Source organism: Myxine glutinosa, chromosome 3, assembly GCF_964187855.1.
Source record: "Myxine glutinosa chromosome 3, kmMyxGlut1.1, whole genome shotgun sequence".
Lineage (NCBI taxonomy): Eukaryota > Metazoa > Chordata > Myxini > Myxiniformes > Myxinidae > Myxine > Myxine glutinosa.
Window position 1 is genome coordinate 51,803,120 of NC_136263.1, and position 22,297 is coordinate 51,825,416.

General features: G+C 49.7%; 1 protein-coding gene across 3 annotated transcripts in view; it reads left to right on the forward strand.

Annotated features, from left to right (window-relative positions):
- LTN1 (listerin E3 ubiquitin protein ligase 1) overlaps positions 1-22,297 on the forward strand; it is a 390,185-nt gene that overhangs the window by 323,781 nt on the left and 44,107 nt on the right. For all 3 annotated transcript variants that reach the window (XM_078774055.1, XM_078774056.1, XM_078774057.1), the window contains 3 exons: positions 293-470; positions 2,193-2,403; positions 22,070-22,232. In XM_078774055.1, coding sequence (XP_078630181.1) covers positions 293-470; positions 2,193-2,403; positions 22,070-22,232 — 552 coding nt within the window. The remainder of the gene's footprint in view (positions 1-292; positions 471-2,192; positions 2,404-22,069; positions 22,233-22,297) is intronic.

Genomic DNA, 22,297 nt, shown 5'->3' on the forward strand with positions numbered 1-22,297 from the left:
AACCCCACTCCCCTTCTTGATCTCCGCAGGCCCACCTGAAATCTGTAACAATATATTTGCCACACCTCAACTCCCCCCATCCTTCCCTCTCCCAGGATGCTTCCAGAGAGAGTGGGGATTTATATTCGAATTATACACGTGTTGTCGTTATACCATGTAGTTATACCATTTTTTGTACCTGTGCAATTAAGGAATGCTGTCTGTCTGAGTGCCAAAGGGACAGCAGGCTAAAAACCTGTTATTCACATGGATGGTTCTGTAGAACTAAGATCTTATCTCTCTTTCCCCCCAGTGTGGAGCACGTGGTCAAGAAGAGCTTGGAGCTCGTTAAGACAGACCGTCAAACTATCTCTGACACAAATATTTTCAACCCCGATCCCTCCTGCGCATCCCTTATCGACTTGTTTCTGTTTCACCTCCTGCCGAGTGCTGAGGAATGGGACACACTCAGGGCGGATGTGGACACCATGGTATGTTGGTCTCAAATGGCATTGTCATATTCACCATTAATCTTCTTCTATCTATATATATATAAAATATAGCTTGGTGTTGGCTTAGCGGTTAGGGTGCTGGCTTGGGATCCGAGCATCCTGGGTTCGAATCCCGGTCAATTGCTGAATTAAAAACCAGGGGGTTGACTCAGCCTGTCATCCTTCCGAGGTCGGCAAATTGAGTTCCAGTTCACTGGTAATTCCCTGTGTCGCAATAGGCGACTAACAGGGTTGGCGGCAGGAAGGGCATCCGACCATAAAACATTGCTTCAAAAAGGGAACCACGGTGCCCAAAAAAGGCCAACCCCTGCTCTGTGGGGAAAAATGGCCTCTAAAGGTGGTCTCTATCTATCTTCTATATATATAAAAGAAAGTTTTTGTTTGTTTGTCTGCATGCGCTAATCTCCTGAACGGTGAAAGATAGGAGGAAACCTCGGAAACAAAAATTGTCGGGACGGGCCCCGGGATGGTTATAGGCTAGGTGGCGAGGCGGGCGAGGCCGCCTCGGCCAGCCTGGGCCCACCTTGCAATAAATCTTCTTCTTCTTTCAAAATTCTCTTCAAGTACAACTTTTGCACTTAATAGGAATATCTGACTGATTGCAACACATGCTTTCAAAATTCTCTCTCGCGGGGCCCGACAGAAGAAAGAACAAGGAATCGTTGAGCACGAACTGATACTGGGCTCCGTCAGACCGATGTGCAGAAGATTAAATTCATTCAAAAAGAACCCGGGCAACGCCGGGTGCATTCAGCTAGCCGACGATAAATGGATCAGTTGTGTGTGTCTGTGTGTCTGTGTTTGTGTATGTGTGTGTGTGATACTTTTTGTGTCTATTAATTACATACGTCTATTAATTAATTACATATTACATACTATTGAAATGTATCTTTTAACTCTTTAGACTGCCGAGACCCTTGAAGACCCTTTAAGACCCCTAATATCCTTAAGACCCCAAATAACCCTACAGACCCAGAGGACCCAAATGTCCCCGAGGACACAAAAGACACCAAAGGCCCAAAATTCCCAAGGACCCAAAAGACCCAGATGACCTAAAAGTCCCAGAAGACCCAAAAGTTCCCGAGGATACAAAAGACACCGAAGACACAAAAGTTCCCGAGGACCCAAAAGATTCAAAATTCCCGAGGACCCAAAAGTCCCAGAAGACCCAAAAGTTCCCAAGGACCCAAAAGACCCAAAAGTTCCCGAGGACCAAAAAGATCCAGGGCACCAAAAAGTTCCCGAGGACCCAAAAGACCTAGATGACCCAAAAGTCCCTAGGGACCCAAAATACCCAGATAACCCAAAAGTCCACGAAAACCCAAAAGACCCCGAAGACCTAAAAGACTATATAATCACAGAGAGAATATATAATCACAGAGAGAAGAGAGAATATATAATCACAATACCCAAAAGACCTGGAAGGCACAGAAGACCCAAAAGTCCCCTATGCCCCAAAAGTCCCTGACCACCCAAAAGACTCTGAGGAATCAAAATACCCCAGAGTCCGGCAGGCAGGTATGCTACAAGGCGGTGAAGACCAATGAAAATTTGGTACAATGGACCAACGGGCCCCATAGTGTCATAAAAGAGACATTTTTCTTTGCAGCATTTTGCACAACTATACATTTCAAGGCAACTTTTGTAACTATTTGGGTTAGTCTTAATGTACTTGTTTTTTTTCTCCTTCATTCTGATTAGGAATTGAATGCTGCATTTGTGGAAGGAAGACTGGTTGTGGTGGAGCAGTTGGCCTGCACATCTCCCGAACCGATAGTGAGTCATTGTGAACCACAGAGCACCTTTCTTGCCGCTGTCACCCTGTTCGGCAAGCTTGTGGCACAGCTCTTGAGGGATAGAAGAAAATGTGCAGAGATGCTTCAGGAATCCACGTCAGCACTTGAAATCTCAGGTACAGTGCTCGGCGTTACATTTTAATCTTCGATATAATCTACACGCATGACAAATATACGCTGTGGTTTGCCACACAAGTTTCTAAATCTCGTAAAAAAGCTTCGTTTCTCAAAGTAAAACTTTTTACCGGCAGGTCTTTTCAGGACATCCACGTATTCTCCATTTTTTTTCGTTTTAAGCAGACCTGCGGTGAATTTGAACAGCATTTGAAGTTCGGGTTATAACTTCACTCAAAAGAACCATATATATATGTATGTATATGTATATATATACAACAAACAACAACAACATGCATTTTAAGGCCATTTTCCCTGCTAGAGCGGGGGTTCGTCTTGCGGTCCCCATGACAATCTTCTCCATTTTGCCCTATTTTCTGCATCTCTCCTTGTTAACCCCCTTGCCCGCATTTCTTCTTCCACCATCTTTAGCCAAGTCTTTCTCGGTCTTCCCCGTCCTCTACTTCCTTCTACATTCATTTCCATCACTCTTCTCAACCAGTCACTTTCAACCTTCCTCAACACATGACCAAACCATCTCAACCTGTTCCTCTTCACAGCATCAATCACAGGCTCTATTCCCATCATCTTTCGCAATTCATCATTTGTCTTCCTCTCTCTCAACGATACTCCGCACATCCACCGAACCATTCGCATTTCCACCCTTTCCAGCCTTCGTTGCTGCTCTACATTGATGATCCATGTCTCGCTCCCATAAATCATAACACTTCTCACACATGCAGCATACACCTTTCCCTTCACCTTCAACGACACTCCCCTCCTCATCAGCACGCCACTCAGTTCCCGAAACTTCTTCCATGCACATCTCACTCCAGCAACCGTTGCCGAGTCTGATCCACCTTCGCCGAGTCTGATCCACCTTCTCCATTCAGCAGTCTCCGAGGTAGCAAAATGTTTTCACACCTTCCAGCTTCACGCCATCTCCAAGATCTAACTCAACATTTCCTCCATCTGCAGCTCCCTCTATGCACACCTTACATTTGAATGTAGCTGCCACACTGGTTAATGACCCTTATCCGACCGCTACATTTTTGATGAACCCACTCAGCGCACATTGTACATTGAATGGAGTTCACTCCGACACCCTTCCTGCACACAGCACATGGCCACTTCCCAGTTCTTTCCACCTCACCACATGCTTTACCACTTGCCATCACCTTCGTCTTTCCTATATTCACCTTCAGACCTTTTGTCTCCATACATTCCTTCCACTTGTTCATCTTTTCCTTCAGTCCATCCATACTTTCCGCAATCAACACCAGATCATCTGCATACAACAACTCCCACGGTAAACGCTCCTTTACGTTCTGAGCCAGCACCTCCATCACAGCTACAGATAGTAGTGGACTTAGTACCGACCCCTGATGCACTCTCACCTTCACCTCAAACTCACCACTGTTCCCATCCTTCGTCCTTAAAGCTGTGCGCGCTCTTTTGTACATTGCCATCACTACTCTGATCAACCATTCCTCCACTTCTAACTTCCTCGATGCCCATGCCAATACTTCGCGTGGAACCCTATCAAATGCTTTTTCCAGATCAACAAACCCAAGAAACAACTTCTTCCTCTTCTCCATGTACTTCTCCTGCAACTGCCTCACAATAAAGAGCGCGTCTGTCGTTCCTCTTCCTGGCATAAATCCAAACTGCATTTCGTTGATCTTCACCTTCTTCCTTATCCTCCTCTCCAACACCCTTTCCAATACCTTCATTCCATGCTCCAATAACTTTATCGCTCGGTACGAGCCACACTCCAGAAGGTCACCTTTCCCCTTGTATGGAGGGACGAGGGTACTCAGTTCCCAACCACTGGAATGCGGCCTTCTTTCACCACCAGATTACAGATCTCTGTCATTCTCTTGACACCCCAACTTCCTGCTGCCTTCAACATATCTCCCACAACTCCCGTCGGCCCTCCCGCTTTTCTACTCTTCATTGCTTTTATCGCTTCCTCAACTTCCTTCTCAGGTATCTTCTCTGCCGGTCCTAAAACTGGGTTACTCTCTATGTTGCCATCCCATTCATTCTCTGTATTGAACAGCATTTCCATATATCTTTTCCATCTTCCTTTAATTCCATCTGGGTCCACAACGATTTGTCCCACTTCATCCTTCAAGCAACTCACCCCCATCACATCACACCTCTCTTTCGCTATCTGCTTTGCAATCCTGAATACCGCTCTCTGACCCTCTTCCGAATCCAAGCGTTCTCCGAACATTTTCCTACATGCCTCCTGCGCCTTTGCTACCTCTTTCTTTGCAGCCTTCTTGGCTGCTGTTACATGTTCCTCCCCGACCTGCTGGTCTTGGTATCCCTCCGAACCCCGAGAGGAGCCACGGCAGAAAAATATGTTATTCTGTGTTAGAAATCAACAGTGAAACCACACCAATGATTTTAAACGAGCAAATGTTGTATTAAAAACCACACACAAGAATAACGGTACAACCAATAACAATCCAGAGTGCACTCTATATATATATCTTGGCTAACCCCCGCTCTAGCAGGGAAAATGGCCTTTAAAATGCATGTTGTTGTTGTGTACTCTATATATATCTTAGGATGGTACCATCAACTAAAGTCAGATAACTCACTGCGCTCCAAGTGAGTGAAAAAGGACACTCCTCAATGTCTCTATAACCTTCTCCAAGGCGAAGTTGATTCGCTCCAGCGATCGCTAGACCGGGGTCCAGTCGAAACCCGAATCCCTCTGTCCAGTCGAGACCCGAATCTCGTACAAATGGCAATGGCAGCTGTTGTGGAAAACCAATCAGGTCCACACAACTTTAGTCCAACGGGTGGTTTAATCCCATTTAGATCATAACATCATCCTGTAATGCAGGAAATACAATAAGTATACGATGTGACATCACATGGGACCATTCATAACATTCAATGCAAGCAAGCTGGATATTCTATGCTGGCGTACCGTTAGCGAGTCTACCAGATGTAACGTGTCACAGGAGAAGTCTCAGAGCACCGTCCGCAGCAGCGGGTCTTATAGTCACGCCCCCAGCGGTGTCAACGAGCAGCGAGCATCACCCCGGGTTCAGTACGAATACGATTTCACTACATTCTCCCCCCCGTCAGAATTATGCGGCAGTGCGGCTAGAAGCGAGTGAGCGTCAGCACGAACAGGGTGCGGAACATCAGTCGACCCAACCGTATCGGGCCGGGCGGCGAATTTCTCTGCCCGCACGCGTCCGAAATTCCCCGGGTACGGCATCACGTATCCCTGTGTCCCCGGCGTCGGAGGCGCCATCAGGGTCGGGTGACGAAGGGGGTAACTCCAAGTCGTCGGGCCCAGGTAGACTCGGCGAGGGGAGGGTCGGTAGACTTTCGGCGATGGGAGCGTCGGGAGAGGCCATAGTCTCATAGATGGGTTCGATCGGTTCGTCCGATTCCCTACTCAGGTCGGCGACCCCGCAAGGGGCAAGGTGACGGACGGAGACAGTAGTCTCACGGCCATCAGTCGTCATCACACGAGCATGCTCAGGATTAGCCTGGAGAATCTGCACTTTGTCCACTAGGGGGTCGTACTTGCTCGCGCGAACCGCCCGTTTAAGGTAGGCCGGCCCGGGCCCAGCGAGCCAACTGGGCAAAGACCGTATACACCCCGAGCTCCTGGGGTGGTGGAAAAGTCGCTCGTGGGGAGTTTGGTTGGTTGCCGTACTCAGGAGAGCCCTGATCGAGTTCAACGCCGCAGGTAGCGACCAAGCCCATTTATCGAGGCCCCGGCCGAGGGTCCGGAGGTTGAGCATGACGGCCCTCCAGATAATCCCGTTGAAGCATTCGATCTGCCCATTAGCCTGGGGTCTGTACGGCGTGGTATAACTAGAAGCAATGTTATTTTGGAGCAGATAGCCGCGCACCTCCTGAGACAAGAAGACCGCACCCCGGTCGGTATGGACATAGGCCGGGTAACCGAACATTGAGAACAAGTTCTGTAAGCATCGCATCACCGTAGCAGCAGTCATGTCCGCGCACGTATAAGCAAAGGGGAATCGCGAGTACTCATCGACGATAGTGAGCAGATAGCGAGAGCCGCTCGACACCGGCAATGGGCCCTTGAAATCCATCGCCAAGCGTTCCCACGGTCGCGTAGCCTTAACTAGAGTCCCCATGGGAGGGTTATAGAAACGCGGTTTGATTTCCGCGCAGATAGCGCAGTCGCGACAGATACGGCGGATATCGTCAATCGAGTATGGGAGATTGCCACACCGCACAAAATGAGCGAAACGCGTTACGCCGGGATGGCCCGCAGTGGCATGCAGCACCCGTAGGCCCTCCAAAGAGGTGATACCCGCGCATGTAGCCGGTCGTGATAAGGCATTGGCGGCCCGGTTATCCTTCCCCGGGCGATATTTGATGGTGTAACAGAAGTCGGCGAGTTCGATACGCCAGCGAGTGATTTTCTCATTCTTAATGCGCTGGGCGTGTAAGGTGTCGTACATGAACGCAACGCTTTGCTGGTCCGTGATGATTTGGAAGCTCCGCCCGAGCAAGTACGGGCGCCATCGCCGAATAGACTCGACGATCGCATACGCTTCCTTTTCAACGGACGAGTGTCGCCGCTCAGCGGTGGTAAGAGTCCGTGAAAAGAAAGCCACGGGACGCCCCCCCTGGGAGAGGGTCGCCGCGATGGCCTGATCCGAGGCGTCACTTTCGAGGACGAAAGAGCCGCTCTCGTCGATTGTCGCCACGGCGGCTCGGGCGTTGTCGGCCTTAAGGCCATCAAAGGCCGCCAATGCGGCCGGACACAGTGGGAAGGTGTCGCAGGCCACGAGGGGGCGAAGTTTCGCGGAGAAACTTTGCACCCATTTGGAGTAATGGGCGAACAGCCCAAGGGCGCGCTTCAGGGACGCCCGATCACAGGGAGGGGCCATGTCGAGCAAAGGTCGCAGACGCTCCTTATCCGGAGCGACAGAGCCATGGGTCACGGTGTACCCCAGAAGATCTATCGTGCGTAGGGAGTATTGGCACTTATCCTCGTTCATAGTTAAGTGATACCTCTGCGCGACCTCAAGGAAGCGCTTCAGATTAGCATCATGGTGCCCTTGGTCATATCCACAAACCGTAAGATTATCGTGGTAGACGAAAACATCGGTTAAGTGCTCCCACGCAATGAGGTCATCCATGGCCCTCTGGAAACAAGCGACCCCGTTCGTTACCCCAAAAGGCAATCGCGTAAGTTGGTACAACCGCTGCCCCGACTCAAATGCGGTATAGATACGATCCGCCCTAGAGATAGGGATCTGGTGGTACGCACTACGGAGATCGAGAGTGCTATAGACCGAATACTGGGACACCTGTTGCACCAGCGCGTCCATCCCCGGAAGGGGGTAGGCATCCAGCTGTGTAAAGCGGTTAATCGTTTGGGAATAGTCGATTACCATGCGTCTGCGATGGGCCTCGCTGTGCACCACTAAGACCTGCGCACGCCACGGCGACCTACTAGGTTCTATGATGCCGTCTTTCAAGAGCTGAGCCGTTTCGTCCGCAATGAATTGCATGTCTGCGCGAGAGTAGCGCCGTGATTTCACCGCGACAGGGGTGCAGTCGGAGGTTAGATTGGGGAACAGCGAAAGCGGCTGGACGTCCATTTGCGCTAGGGCGCACACCGCAAGCGCGTCGTCCGCCCCCACAACAAGCGTGTCAGGCCCACCAAACTCCATTACCAGACATCCATGCAGCTTAAGAAAATCGTGTCCTTACAGAATATCAGCACATAATGCGGGTAAAACCATAAGGTGTACATCAGGGAAAACCCGTCCCTTTAGCACGAGTTTCAATCGGCATTCCCCCTTCGTGCTGAGTCGAAGCCCCTGGGAAGCCATGAAGATCCGTCTCGTAGACCTCCAGATCCGCCATCCATGCCTGAGCACAAGTCACTGGTCGATAAAACTATCCGTAGACCCTGTATCCACCAAGGCCCGAACACAATGGCCTTCGACCATGAGGGGAATAAGGGCTTGAGCCAGGCCAGACGAGGCTGCTGGGAGTGGGACTGAGCCCCCCGAATGGGTCGGACAAGCCTCGCGGGTGGATCCTATGCCAGCAGCAGTTTTGCGGTCGTGGCCGGAGTCTGCGTTGACCATGGGGAATCCATTAACGCCATCAGAGGGCTTTCCCAAGCATTCCGGTGTTTCGCGATTCAAAATCTGACGATTCGGACAGGAAAAGGCCTCCGTAGTATTTGAAATCGCCTTTTGACACTTTTGGCAGAAAAAGGCCTCCGTAGTATTCGAAATCGCCTTTTGACACTTTTGGCAGGAAAAGGCCTCCGTAGTATTCGAAATCGCCTTTTCCGGGGTGAGGGCCACCGTTAGCTCGTGGACGACACGAGGAGAACGTTCCGCTGGGGCTTGGCGAGGCTTCAAAGCCCCTTGCGTGGCCCGGAGTTTGGTCAAGGTCACGTACTTCGTGCCCGATTGAGGATGAGACTGTGGTGGCTGTCCGGTGACGCCCGCCAAGGACGTCTGAGCGCCCAGGGGCCCGCAGAGAGGGGCCCTCCCCTTCGAAGTCGGGTAAGGCGCCGGGTTTCGGGCTCCGCTCGCAGGCTCCGCAATGAGCCCATTCAAGGTCGCCGCGCCCGCGCGACCGCGACCGCGCGATTCAATGAGCCGCGAGCCGCGTGCCGTTTTCCTGCACACTTTTGCGTAATGTCCTTTTTGCGAGCACAAATGGCATATAGCGTCTCGTGCCGGACACACGTGCCGGGCATGGCGTGGCCCCCCACAGAAAAAGCATGCGGCCCCGCGTAAGGCCTTGGGTCTGGTCGTAACGTTAGCCGTCAGGACTGGGTCTTCCTCCGGAGCATCCCGGAGTTCCGCGAGCAGGTCCGCGTCCTCGGCGGTAGCACTCTCCGGCCGGGCGTGTAGTGTAGTGCCCGCCAAGAGGCGCGTGCGATCATAGGTGTTCGATTGCATCCGCGCTTCGGTGTATACTTTCCCTTGCTCGAGTGCCGTAGCGAAGGTCAGGTCGGTCTTCTCTAAGAGCTTGAGCCTTAGTTCCTGGGAGGAGACCCCTGCAATGAAGGCAGCTAAAAGAAGATCATCCTGAGCCTGCGCGGGAGTCCGTGGCTCCCTGGTGCTGTCCACCAAGAGCTGCCGGAGCTCCTGGGCGTAGTGGTCCATCGCCTCGTTGGGTTGCTGACGTCGCGTTTGCAGCAAATATCGTGCATACACCGGGCTTTTTTCCTTTATGTACAGCCGTTTAAGCTCCGCGATCGAGAGGTCATACGTCGCGCATTGAGCGATGGAATTGTACACCATGTAGTCGATTTTTGAATGAAGTGTTGCTAGCTTCGCGGCAGCCGTCGGCGCAGTCTCAGGCTCATCGAAATGATTCTCCAATGTTCTGAGCCAGTGCTTCAGTTGCAAGCCACCATCCGGGGCTTGCGGGTCGGCGCAGAATACGGCAACCGCCAGCGTCTTGTTGCCAGCCATGTCGGTAGATATAAATGGGATTAAGTGTTGTGGAAAACCAATCAGGTCCACACAACTTTAGTCCAATGGGTGGTTTAATCCCATTTAGATCATAACATCATCCTGTAATGCAGGAAATACAATAAGTATACGATGTGACATCACATGGGACCATTCATAACATTCAATGCAAGCAAGCTGGATATTCTATGCTGGCGTACCGTTAGCGAGTCTACCAGATGTAACGTGTCACAGGAGAAGTCTCGGAGCACCGTCCGCAGCAGCGGGTCTTATAGTCACGCCCCTAGCGGTGTCAACGAGCAGCGAGCATCACCCCGGGTTCAGTACGAATACGATTTCACTACAGCAGCCACACAGCCGAAACTGTAAAAAGGCGCCCTCCAGAGGAGCATGTTCACAGCTCAATCAGCAAACCGCAACATAATTGGAGACGATGCGGTCGCGCACACACGTCCCCGACAAACGATAGGATGTTGAGAAGAGCTGACGCGTAGCAAAACCTTTGTCGGCGAACGAGGCACGAGGTTCAAAATGGCCGACGGTTGAGTCTTGCTTGAGTCGATGCGGCCAGGCAAGGATTCGTCGGAATCTCAGCCTAAACCTGACCGCAGATTTCTCAATCCCAGCGATAATACCTATCGCAGGATGTCCTTTCAAGGAACTCAAAATTCCCTCGCGACCTTCATTAGACAACACTCGCTACGGAGCTCGACGTCACGCGTCTTGTCCGACTTTTTCCGCCATGCCTCTTCCTCTTCTCCACCGTCTTCCGGTTCCAGATCCTGCTTCCTGTCTCTTTTTACCATGAACGCTTTTAACCTTTTAACCACAATAACCATTTCCCTTAAACAACAACAATTATAATACATCGAACCAGAAGGGTTTCAAGTGGATGAAAACCACAACAGTGGAAGGGACGAATCCGTAACACTGCCTTATAACTTTCATGCTCTGCTTTTTCTGCTCCCGTACCCTTCACCTTCTGCCACTCCTTGAACTTCTTCCTCTTCTCGTCAATCCTCTTTCCAACTTCATCATCCCACCACCATGTTTCCGAGTGCCTCGGTGGTCCCCCCCGTCCATCCACACCCCTCACCAACGGCTCCCAACAGACTATCCCTCACCGACATCCAACCACTTTCAAGCTCAACCACATCATCCTCCACCCCACCCAGCCTCTCTCCCAATGCCTCCCTTACTGTCACCTCCTTCAACCTCCACACCTTCATTCTCGGTTGGCACTTCACCCGCCCAGCTCTCCCCGCACCCCTCACCCCCATGTCGCAGACAACCAAGTGGTGCTGTGAAACAGCCTCCTCCCCCGGGATCACCTTTGTGTCACGGAGGTGCCCCCTATCTCGCCTACGCACCATCAGGTAGTCAACGGTTCTCGTCGACCCACCTGACGTGTATGTAACAAGCTTATTATCCCCTTTCTGCAACTGAGCATTACAAATCAACAAATCAGCTCCATCAGCAAACTCCAAAATCCCCCCACCTTCTCCATTTCCCAAACCATATCTGCAACCCCCATGAACTCCCTCAAAACCGTCCATACTCCTTCCCACATGTCCATTTAGGTCTCCTCCCACCACAACAACTTCCTCATCTTTCACGTTTTCCATCAGCTTCTCCATCGCACAGCAGAACTTGTCCCTCTCTTCATCGCTCCGACCAACCCGCGGAGCATATCCCGAGATGACGCCCACCAAGAGCCTCCCAATCATCATTTTCACCATCATCAACCCATCACTCACTCGAGTCACACTCACCACACCGTCCACAAACCCCCCAGAAAACAGGACACCAACACCACTCACGCCCTCTGGGCACCCCCGCCACACAAACCCGCATTTCTGTCCCTGCCTACCCCCCACCACTCCCACACCACTTCCCTTCCATCTCGTCTCTCGCACACAACACATGTCCACTCTTCTTCCGACCAACACCTCCACCACTTCTCCCGATCTCCCCATCACTGTCCCCACACTCCATGCCCCAAACCTCAGAAACCGATCTCCACTTCGGGCCGTACCCCACCCATACGTAGCTGCTATTGTCATGGTTCTCCCCCTGAAGCAATGTATATATATAGGCAATATACTGTATATATATATATATATATATATATATATATATATATATATATATATATATATATATATATATATATATATATATATATATATATATATATATATATATATATACATATATATATACATATATATATATATATATATTGTTACGGACCACGGACAAGATGTTGTTTGGCCGAGCGGATGGCACCGCGGCCCTAACAGTTACCCCGACTAACCCGATTCCTGAACGTTGGCCGGATCGCGCCACAGGTATTCAATAGGGAAAAGACAAAGGCGACATGGATGTGAAGAAGAAGAAGAAGACAAAAAGGTTGGAAATACTACTAAATTTATTCCTACTATTTACACGCTCAAAGTAACCAAGGAGAAGGAAAGATAATAAAATAATTTACAGAAGATATTAGAGACACAGTGCAATGCTAGCTTACCTACAGTCTTAATTAACCCAGGACAGAACAAACAAAAGACAGACTCACGCGGGGAGTGATGACAGGAATGGCAGGAGGTGGATGGCTGGAGGGGGAGGAAGGTTCAGCTGGACCCGCAGCACGGTCGGGTCGGGGATGAGCAGCCGCCGCCCTCTATCGATCAGCGCGTTTAACAGCCGCCGTTCCTTCGCGGCCCTGCTCAAAAACTGCCGTCAAGGCCCCCAAGCTGCTGTGGCTGAAGCTGCTGTGGCTGCTGCTGCTGTGGCTGCTGCTGCTGTGGCTGCTGCTGCTGTGGCTGAAGCTGCTCTTGTAGGGATCCCTTACTCAACTCCTCTCGTACTCAACTCAACTCTTCTCGTACTCAGTCCAACCACACCTCTCTGCACGTCTCCCTTTTGGTCCAACCCCGTCTCTCTTCTTCCAACCACAACTCTCTGCACGTCTCCCTTTTGGTCAAACCTCTCAACTCTTGCTTGGTCCAACCACAACTCTCTGCACGTCTCCCTTTTGGTCCAACCACTTCTTTCTCTCTTGCTTGGTCCAACTACACTCGCTTCTTGCGCGCGCGCTTTTATAGCGCCTCAGGCGATCAAGCCGCCGGCCTTCAGGACACGCCCATCGGTCAGCTCGCCTCGGCCCTGATTGGTCGGCACGGCCCTCTGGCTCCGCCCTTGATGACGATGGGCGGGCACGCCCTTCTTCCCCGAGCTGAGCACATGCTTAATGGCGGCTATTGTAGTTGGCAATATAAGTTTTGGGAGTGGGAATGGGGCATGAAAGGGAATCTATCTTATTTCACTTGGTGCAATGGAGTGTCATTTTAATGGAAGACAAAGCCTTAACCTAATACACAGAATAAGGAAATAAACTACTGAACAGGGATATTATAGTGTCCTTCATGTATGCTTTATGGAACTAACTACGGGAACGCCCCTTTGACCTTTATACAACCACAAACGGAGGGAGGAGGGGCGATATTTTCAACAACCTTTTACAACAACAATAAATAAAAAAAACCATTCTCATATCCACAACAATATATATATCGAGGTTGTTGAAAATATCGAAGGAATATATATATATATATATATATATATATATATATATATATATTATATATATATATATATATATATATATATATATATATATATATATATATATAGTTGCGGATCTCCAAACGTCGGCCTTCCCCTTACCAGGGGGAAATTAATCCCCTTGTCTTTTTACTAGCCGACGCGATCCGGGGCTATCACGTTCCTTCTGGTCAGCGCTGAATAGGGTGGTAGGTCGAATTAGTCCTATTACCTATGTACCAGCGCCTTCCGGGAAGCAAGGAAATAACACCACCCGAACCACGGTTTTAGTGGACACGCCGAGCGAGCCGCGATTCGGGCTGTTAACAGGAACTAACCCGATTGGAGCGGTTGTGATCGTGCCGCACTTACCCAATGGAGAAATCACTAAGACGGTCGAATTAAGAGGAAACAGGAAGAACAAGTAATTTATTACACACTTTGTACAATGAAGAAGAAGAAGAAGAAGAAGCAATGTACATTGAAGAAGAAGAAGCAGATACACAGGGTGTTGTGGAAATCATTCAAGACCACAACTTTAGTCCATCTGTTTGTTTAATTCCATTAAGACCTTTGACATCATTCTGCAAATACAGGGATGCAATAGAAATAAGGTTCGGCTTCACATAGGTCAATCCCACAATATCATTCAATGAAAGCAAGCGTAATATTATATGCGGTACGTACCGTTAACGAGTCTACTAGTCAATGTAACATGTCACAGGAGAAGCCCCCTAGAGCAGCGGCCGCATCGGGTCTTATAGCCGCGCCCCCCTAGCGGTGTCAGCGAGCAGTGAGCATCACCTGGGTTCAGCATTAATACGATTTCACTACACAGGGCATCCTTATAACAGTCTTAACTTATGCCTGGACACGGGCCCGTTCACACTCGGACTCAGACTCACACGGGGGTTTGTAGATGGTCAGGCGATGGTCCAAAGGATCGCATCCACAGCTCGCTCCAGTCCCCGACTCGTACGGCGGTAAAGATCGTAGACGGCAGGCTAGATCTCCGTGTGTCGTTGGCGTGGATCGGACAATTATATGGGGGTGGGGGGGGGGGGTCGGTAAGCTGGGCGATTACAATGGCGTACGTAATAGATATATCGGCGCTGTATACGCGTTCCCAGTATAGTTCAACCAATGCGCCGCTTTCACAAGTCCTCTGCAATGCGCCGCTCCAGCAATGCTTTCACAAAGCGCTTATACTCTCCAATAGTTTTTTGACGCTCTTCACTTGCGAGTCCTTTCACCATCAAAGTTCCCCCAGCGAGTCCTCTGGCAAAGCGCAGTTCCTTTAGACCTCTCCCTTCTCATGACTGAGGTGGGGGCCTCGCGCAAAGGGTTTTATTGCCACGCCCTTAGAACCCTCTGGAACCTCTAGCCACACCCTGTCAGGCGATGTCACCTCAGCCCTGATTGGCTGGTGGTCCTTACCGTCCCCCTGCTGCCAATCCAGATCTCAGCCTCGCTGCCGCTCCACTCCCTTTTTGGGCCTACCTTGTGTCACTGGGCTAGTTCCAGCAAACCAAGAGCAGCAAACGCTGCTGGTAGCCAAAGCGTAACAAACTGCGAGCATCCCAAGCGTAACAAACTGCGAGTTGTCAAATGGGGCGCGGGATGGATTCTGCCCAACGAGGTGGAAGGTGGAGGGTGGAGGCACAATGGAACGGGACCTACTCTTATTTATCTTACACAACGCAGATGTATACCTACTATTGGAAATGGCCTTATCTCACATATATACTAAGAAATAACTAACATTCTATGGTGACCTACGTGTTGCATGTGGACTAACTATGGGGACAGCACTTTTAACCTTTATTAATCAAATATGTACACTTTCTCAGAACCGCAACAATATTATACATATATATGAAGGAAAGTTTTTGTTTGTTTGTTTGTCTGCACATGCTAATCTCCTGAACGGTAAAAGATAGGAGGAAACCTCTGACACAGAAAATGTCGGGACGGGCCCCGGGAGGGTTATAGGCTAGGTGGCGAGGCCGGTCGAGGCTGCCTCGGCCGGCTGGGCCCATTTCGCAATTAAAAGCTGAGCTGAATTATAGTAGTCAATCTTCTACGGCCACGAGTAAAAGCTGAATTATAGTAGTAAATTCATTCAAAAAGAACTAAAAATGTTGGGACGGGCCCCGGAAAGGTTATAGGCTAGGTGGCGAGGCCGGTCGAGGCTGCCTCGGCCAGGCTGGGCCCATTTTGCAATTAAAAGCTGAGCTGAATTATAGTAGTCAATCTTCTACGGCCGCGATTAAAAGCTGAATGATAGTATTAAATTCATTCAAAAAGAACCTCGCCCCATCGTGCCCGTTTCCTGGCAGCGCCACATCTTCGCCTCCATCCAAGGCCTTTCTTACCCGGGCCGGAAAGCTTCTCAGAAGCTGGTGTCGGCGCGTTTCGTCTGGCACGGCCTTCGACGAAACATCCGCGACTGGGCCAATGCCTGCACGGCCTGCCAGCGGGTCAAGGTCCACCGCCACACCCAGGCCCCGCTGGCACCTTTCGCCGTGCCTGAACGGCGTTTCGACCACGTCCACGTGGACCTGGTGGGTCCCCTGCCCCCCTCGCGGGGGTTCACCCACCTGCTCACCATGGTGGACAGGACCACCAGGTGGCCAGAGGCCGTGCCCCTCGCCTCCACCGCCGACGTGGCGCAGGCGTTCATCGCCACCTGGGTCGCGCGCTTCGGCGCACAAGCGGACATCTCGTCCGACCGCGGCCCACAGTTCACGTCTGAGCTTTGGGGCGCGGTCGCCCGTTCGTTGGGGGTCACGCTGCACCGCACCACGGCCTACCACCCCCAAGCCAACGGGTTGTGCGAGCGGTTTCACCGCTCCATGAAGGCCGCACTCATAGCCGGCCTTCAGGACGACGGTTGGGCCGACCGGCTGCCGTGGGTCCTTTTGGGCCTTCGCACGGCCCCTAAAGAAGACCTCCAGGCATCCGCCGCCGAGCTCATCTACGGCCAGCCGCTCCGCGTCCCGGGCGAATTCGTGCCCGACGCTACCAGTCCCTGGTCCGCCGCTCGCCAGCGCTCGGACCTCCAGGAGGCCGCCCGATGATTTGCCCCCGTGCCGACGTCCCGCCACGGTGGCCCCCAGTCCTTCGTCCCCCCGGCGCTTCGCACAGCGGAGTACGTCTTTGTGCGTCATGACGCGCACCGGGGGCCACTCCGGCCGCCGTACGACGGGCCCTTCCGGGTCCTGCGACGGGGCGACAAGTCTTTCATCGTCGACTTCGGCGGCCGGCCGGACCGGATTTCTGTGGACCGCCTCAAACCGGCGCACATGGACGTCGACCGACCACCACGGTTGGCCCTTCCTCCGCGGCGAGGCCACCCCCCGTCCACAGTTCCCCCCGCTCGACCACCCACCACCACGTCGGACCCCTCCCCACGACCCTCCAGGGGTCGCTTCGGCCGGGTCATCCGGACCCCCCTTAAATTGACCCTGCCGGTGCAGGTCGATTCTGGAGGGGCGTGTGTAGCGGTTACCGCTGGATGCACACAATCGCCTTGCACCGGCCAGAACACGGCCAGACGCGCCTCTCCCGGGCATGCCCGGACTCACTGTTCCCGGGCACGCCCGAACCTCCCGGGCACGCCCGGTCTCGTCTTTCCCGGGCATGCCCGCTCTCGCCTTTCCAGGGCTCGCCCAGAGCGTCCGGGCATGCCCGCTATCGCCTTTTCAGGGCTCGCCCAGAGCGTCCGGGCATGCCCGCTATCGCCTTTCCAGGGCTCGCCCAGAGCGTCCGGGCATGCCCGCTCTCGCCTTTCCAGTGCTCGTCCAGAGCGCCCGGGCACGCCCATCCTCGACTTGCCAGGCCGCAGCCAAACACGCCCGGGCAGGTCCAGACTCGCCTTTCCAAGGCTCGCCCTTGACACCCGGGCATGCCCGGTATAGCTTTTGCCGGGCAAACTTCCCGACATAAATGTGTATATATATTGCTGCCCGATAAACGGGCTTGTCAGAATACCTGAGCTGTTTTGTTTCAATAAAGCAACTCGGACGAATTCCGTCTTTGGTCGCGTCAATTCTTTCGACTCGCGTTGGACCGCAGTTCCTTCATATATATATATATATATATTGTTGCGGATCTGGGGGTCGGCGCTCCCCTTATCAAGGGGGGGGGGGTTAATCCCCTTGTCCTTTAAGCTGGCCGGCCCCCCAATCCTTTCGAAGATATCTCGCTCCTTCCGGTCGGAAGCAGGGCGATACTCCTGCCCGAGCCACGGACAAGATGGAATATTGCCGAGCGGTTTTAGCAATCCGAAGCTCGAGCCGTTAGCGGCAGTCTAATCCCGATTCTAAGCGGTTCCTATATCGTGTCACAGGTATTCAATGGAGAAATCACTAAAACGACCGGATGAGAGGAAACCCAAAGAATAAGAAGGAAGAACACAGGTTTATTAACTATGTACAATACGAAAGAGGAAACGAAAGGGCAAGAATATACAGAAGGAAATAAAAGGACACAGGGCAACCTTACACAGTCTTATATAACACTCCCAGGACAGAACAAACACACTTACACGAAAGGATGGAATGGCAGGTATGGTAGGAGGCGAAGGGTCCAGGTAGCTGGTAGGCGTCGAGGTTCGGGCAGGTGGTTCAGCGTTGAGGTCCGGCTCCAGGGTCACGCTCCACTCCACGCGTTGGGTTTGAGGTGAAACCCGGCAAGCAGCGCGGCCAATATTGTCGTGGTAGCGGACCGACCCTCTCTCTCTCTCTCTCTCTCTTCGACTTGCCTCTGATGGCTCGACCCTGTCACTCTCCTTCGGTCCGACTTCCAACTCCCAACCAACTGTCGAAGTAGTCCCACGCGGCCGCTTATATTGGCCGATCGCGTATTAAGCCGCTTGCCTTTAGGATACGCCCGTCGGTGAGCTTGCCTCGGCCCTGATTGGTCGCGAGCGCTCACCGGTCCGCCCCTTGATGGTGCGTTGAGGGGCCACGCCTTCGTTCCTGGCGCTTGGGTAACTCCTCCCCCTTCTTCGCCAACTCTGCCACGTGGCTTATGGCGTCTTTAGACGGGCGCTGCGGTTGGCAGAGACGCGCCATATAATTTGGAGAGTGTAAAGCCGCCAAATGAATAGGATGGGAATTTGAGAAGGGGGCTAGGTTATTTGATTAATGCAATGCAGAGTCAAACTATTGGGAACAGATCCTTACCTGAAACACATACTAATGAAATAACTGAAGAAGATCCTATTGTGTCCTACGTGTTGCTCGTGGCCTATCTAGGGTGCTCTCGTTTAACATTAGAAAATGGGGATATTTACAGGGGATTATTTACAAGGGATTATTACAAATATTTACAAAGTGGAGGGTTCTCAAAACCACAACAAGATATATATATATATATATATATATATATATATATATATATATATATATATATATATATATATATATATATATGTATGTTGTTTTTTTTTTTTGTTTTTTTTTATATATATATATATAAAAGAAAGTTTTTTTTGTTTGTTTGTTTGTCTGCACGGGCTAATCTCCTGAACGGTTTAAGATAGGACGAAACCTCTGAAACAAAAAATGTCGGGGTGGGCCCCGGGAAGGTTATAGGCTAGGTGGCGAGGCCGGTCGAGGCCGCCTCGGCCGGGCTGGGCCCATTTCGCAATTAAAAACTGAGCTGAATTATAGAACTCAATCTTCTACGGCTGCGAGTAAAAGCTGAATTATTGCAGTAAATTCATTCAAAAAGAACTAAAAATGTCGGGACGGCCCCCGGAAAGGTTATAGGCTCGGTGGCGAGGCCGGTCGAGGCTGCCTCGGCCGGGCTGGGTCCATTTCGCAATTAAAAGCTGAGCTGAATTATAGTAGTCAATCTTCTACGGCCGCGAGTAAAAGCTGAATTATAGTAGTAAATTCATTCAAAAAGAACCCGGGCAACGCCGGGTGCTTTCGGCTAGTATATATATATAAAGATAAGGCCACGATGAAAGATAAGGGTGAAAAATACACCGTTTTAAAAGAAACTTGATCGACGTTTTGGGCATAAGCCTTTTTCAGTTTTTTTGAAAATGGGTTGTGTGCCTGAAACGTCGATCGTCTTTATTTTAAAATGGTGTATTTTTCACCCTCAGCGTCTTTACTGAGGAACGGGCTTATTTTAGCTGAGGATAATGACTGCACTGTGTTGTCATGTTGTCATGTTGTTGCTGTGTTGCTGTGTTGTCATGATTTACACCAATCATAATACAAACAATTATTTTGCACAAATGTATTTGTTGTGTTTGTGATATTACATTTTTATCGGCAATTTAGGTTGAAGATTTAGGTTGAATGTTTTTTTTTCAAGAAAGAACCCCTCAGCACATACATAGGGGAGGGGTAGGTGTAGACTGGAAATTTGGGACGATTACACCTCACCACACATAATTTAAAACACCTCACCACAAATAATTTAAAACACCTCACAGCCATAAAACACGTAATAAAAACACCTCACCACCACGAAATTAAAAACACCTCACCACCACGAAATTGAAAACACCTCACCACCACAAAATTAAAAACACCTCACAGCCATAAAACACATAATAAAAACACCTCAGAGCCACGAAACTAAAAACACCTCACAGCCATAAAACACGTAATAAAAACACCTCACCACCACAAAATTGAAAACACCTCACAGCCACGAAATTAAAAACACCTCACCACCACGAAATTGAAAACACCTCACAGCCACGAAATTAAAAACACCTCACAGCCACGAAATTGAAAACACCTCACAGCCACGAAATTAAAAACACCTCACCACCACAAAATTAAAAACACCTCACAGCCACAAAATTGAAAACGCATTACAGCCACAAAATTGAAAACACCTCACAGCCACGAAATTAAAAACACCTCACCACCACGAAATTGAAAACACCTCACAGCCACGAAATTAAAAACACCTCACCACCACAAAATTAAAAACACCTCACAGCCACGAAATTAAAAACACCTCACCGCCACGAAATTGAAAACACCTCACAGCCACGAAATTAAAAACACCTCACAGCCACGTAATTCAACACCTCACCACCAAGTAATTCAAAACACCTCACCACCAAGTAATTTAAAACACCTCACCACCACGTAATTCAACACCTCACCACGAAGTAATTCAAAACACCTCACCACCACGTAATTCAAAACACCTCACCACCACGTAATTCAAAACACCTCATCACCAACTAATTCAAAACACCTCACCACCACTTAATATAAAACACCTCACCACCACATAATTCAAAACACCTTACCACCATGTAAATCAAAACAACTCATCACCAACTAATTCAAAACACCTCACCACCACATAATTAAAAACACCTCACCACCACGTAATTATAAATACCTCACCACCACGTAATTCAAAACACCTCACCACCACGTAATTCAAAACACCTCACCACCACGTAATTCAAAACACCTCATCACCAACTAATTCAAAACACCTCACCACCACTTAATATAAAACACCTCACCACCACATAATTCAAAACACCTTACCACCATGTAAATCAAAACAACTCATCACCAACTAATTCAAAACACCTCACCACCACATAATTAAAAACACCTCACCACCACGTAATTATAAATACCTCACCACCACGTAATTCAAAACACCTCACCACCATGTGATTTAAAAACACCTCACCACCATGTGATTTAAAAACACCTCACCACCAAGTAATTCAAAACACCTCACCACCATGTGATTTAAAAACACCTCACAACCACGTCATTTAAAAACACCCCACCACCACATAATTCAAAATACCTCACCACCACGTGATTCAAAACCACCACAATGTTATTAAAAACACTTCACAACCACGGAAACAAAAGTTTGAGGGAGTCGTTAAGTGACAACACAGACACTGCCCAGATGTGTAGATATATACGTAGATAAATGACTGTACCCGAGTTGCCATTTTGTCATGGTTTAAACCAATCATAATTCAAACAATTATTTTGCACACATTTATTTGTAATATACGTGATATCACATTTTATAAACAATTGAAGTTGAAAACTTAAGTTGGAAAAAAAAATTTCCCCCAAAAATTTCAAAAATAAATAAATAAACAAATTCGAAATTTTTTCAAATAAAATACCCTTAGGACATACCGACGGGAGAGATATGTGCATACCAGAAGTTTGGTACGATTTCACAAAAGTTTGAGAAAGTAGTTCAGTGACAACATAGGACAACACAAGACAGGACAACACAGGACAGGACAGACGCTGCACAGATATATATATATATAGATCTATAATTTCAAAACACACCTGGTCACAAGTGTGCCTCACTGACCGGGTCATCATTCGGTCCTCAGCATCATCCCGTTTCGGCCATTCAATCTCAATACGGTCAGTATGGGAATACCAATTGTGGCTTTATCCACTTGGTCCTCTTTGACAAACAAATACACTGTATATGCACATATACTAAACAAAACAATATATATATACACTGTATATGCTTTTTTGTGGTAGAAAGTTAAACCAATAACGGATCATTCTCTTCTTTTGTATCTGTCTTTTCCCTTCCACAGAGTCCTTGCCATGCACGCTCCTTGCTGCACATTGTTTATTTGCAGCACATTGTTGCACACAGACTGACATTAACACCTTCCTGGGTCCTGTCATTTCCTGGCCTTGGGATGTTGTTTCCTCCAGTGTGAGCCTTATGCAGGGCCTGAACTTTCTCTTTGGCAAGTGAGTCTTCCCGGCTCACGGACAGTCACGAGATGTGTATTTGGTGGACCAAAAAGTCAGGGGAT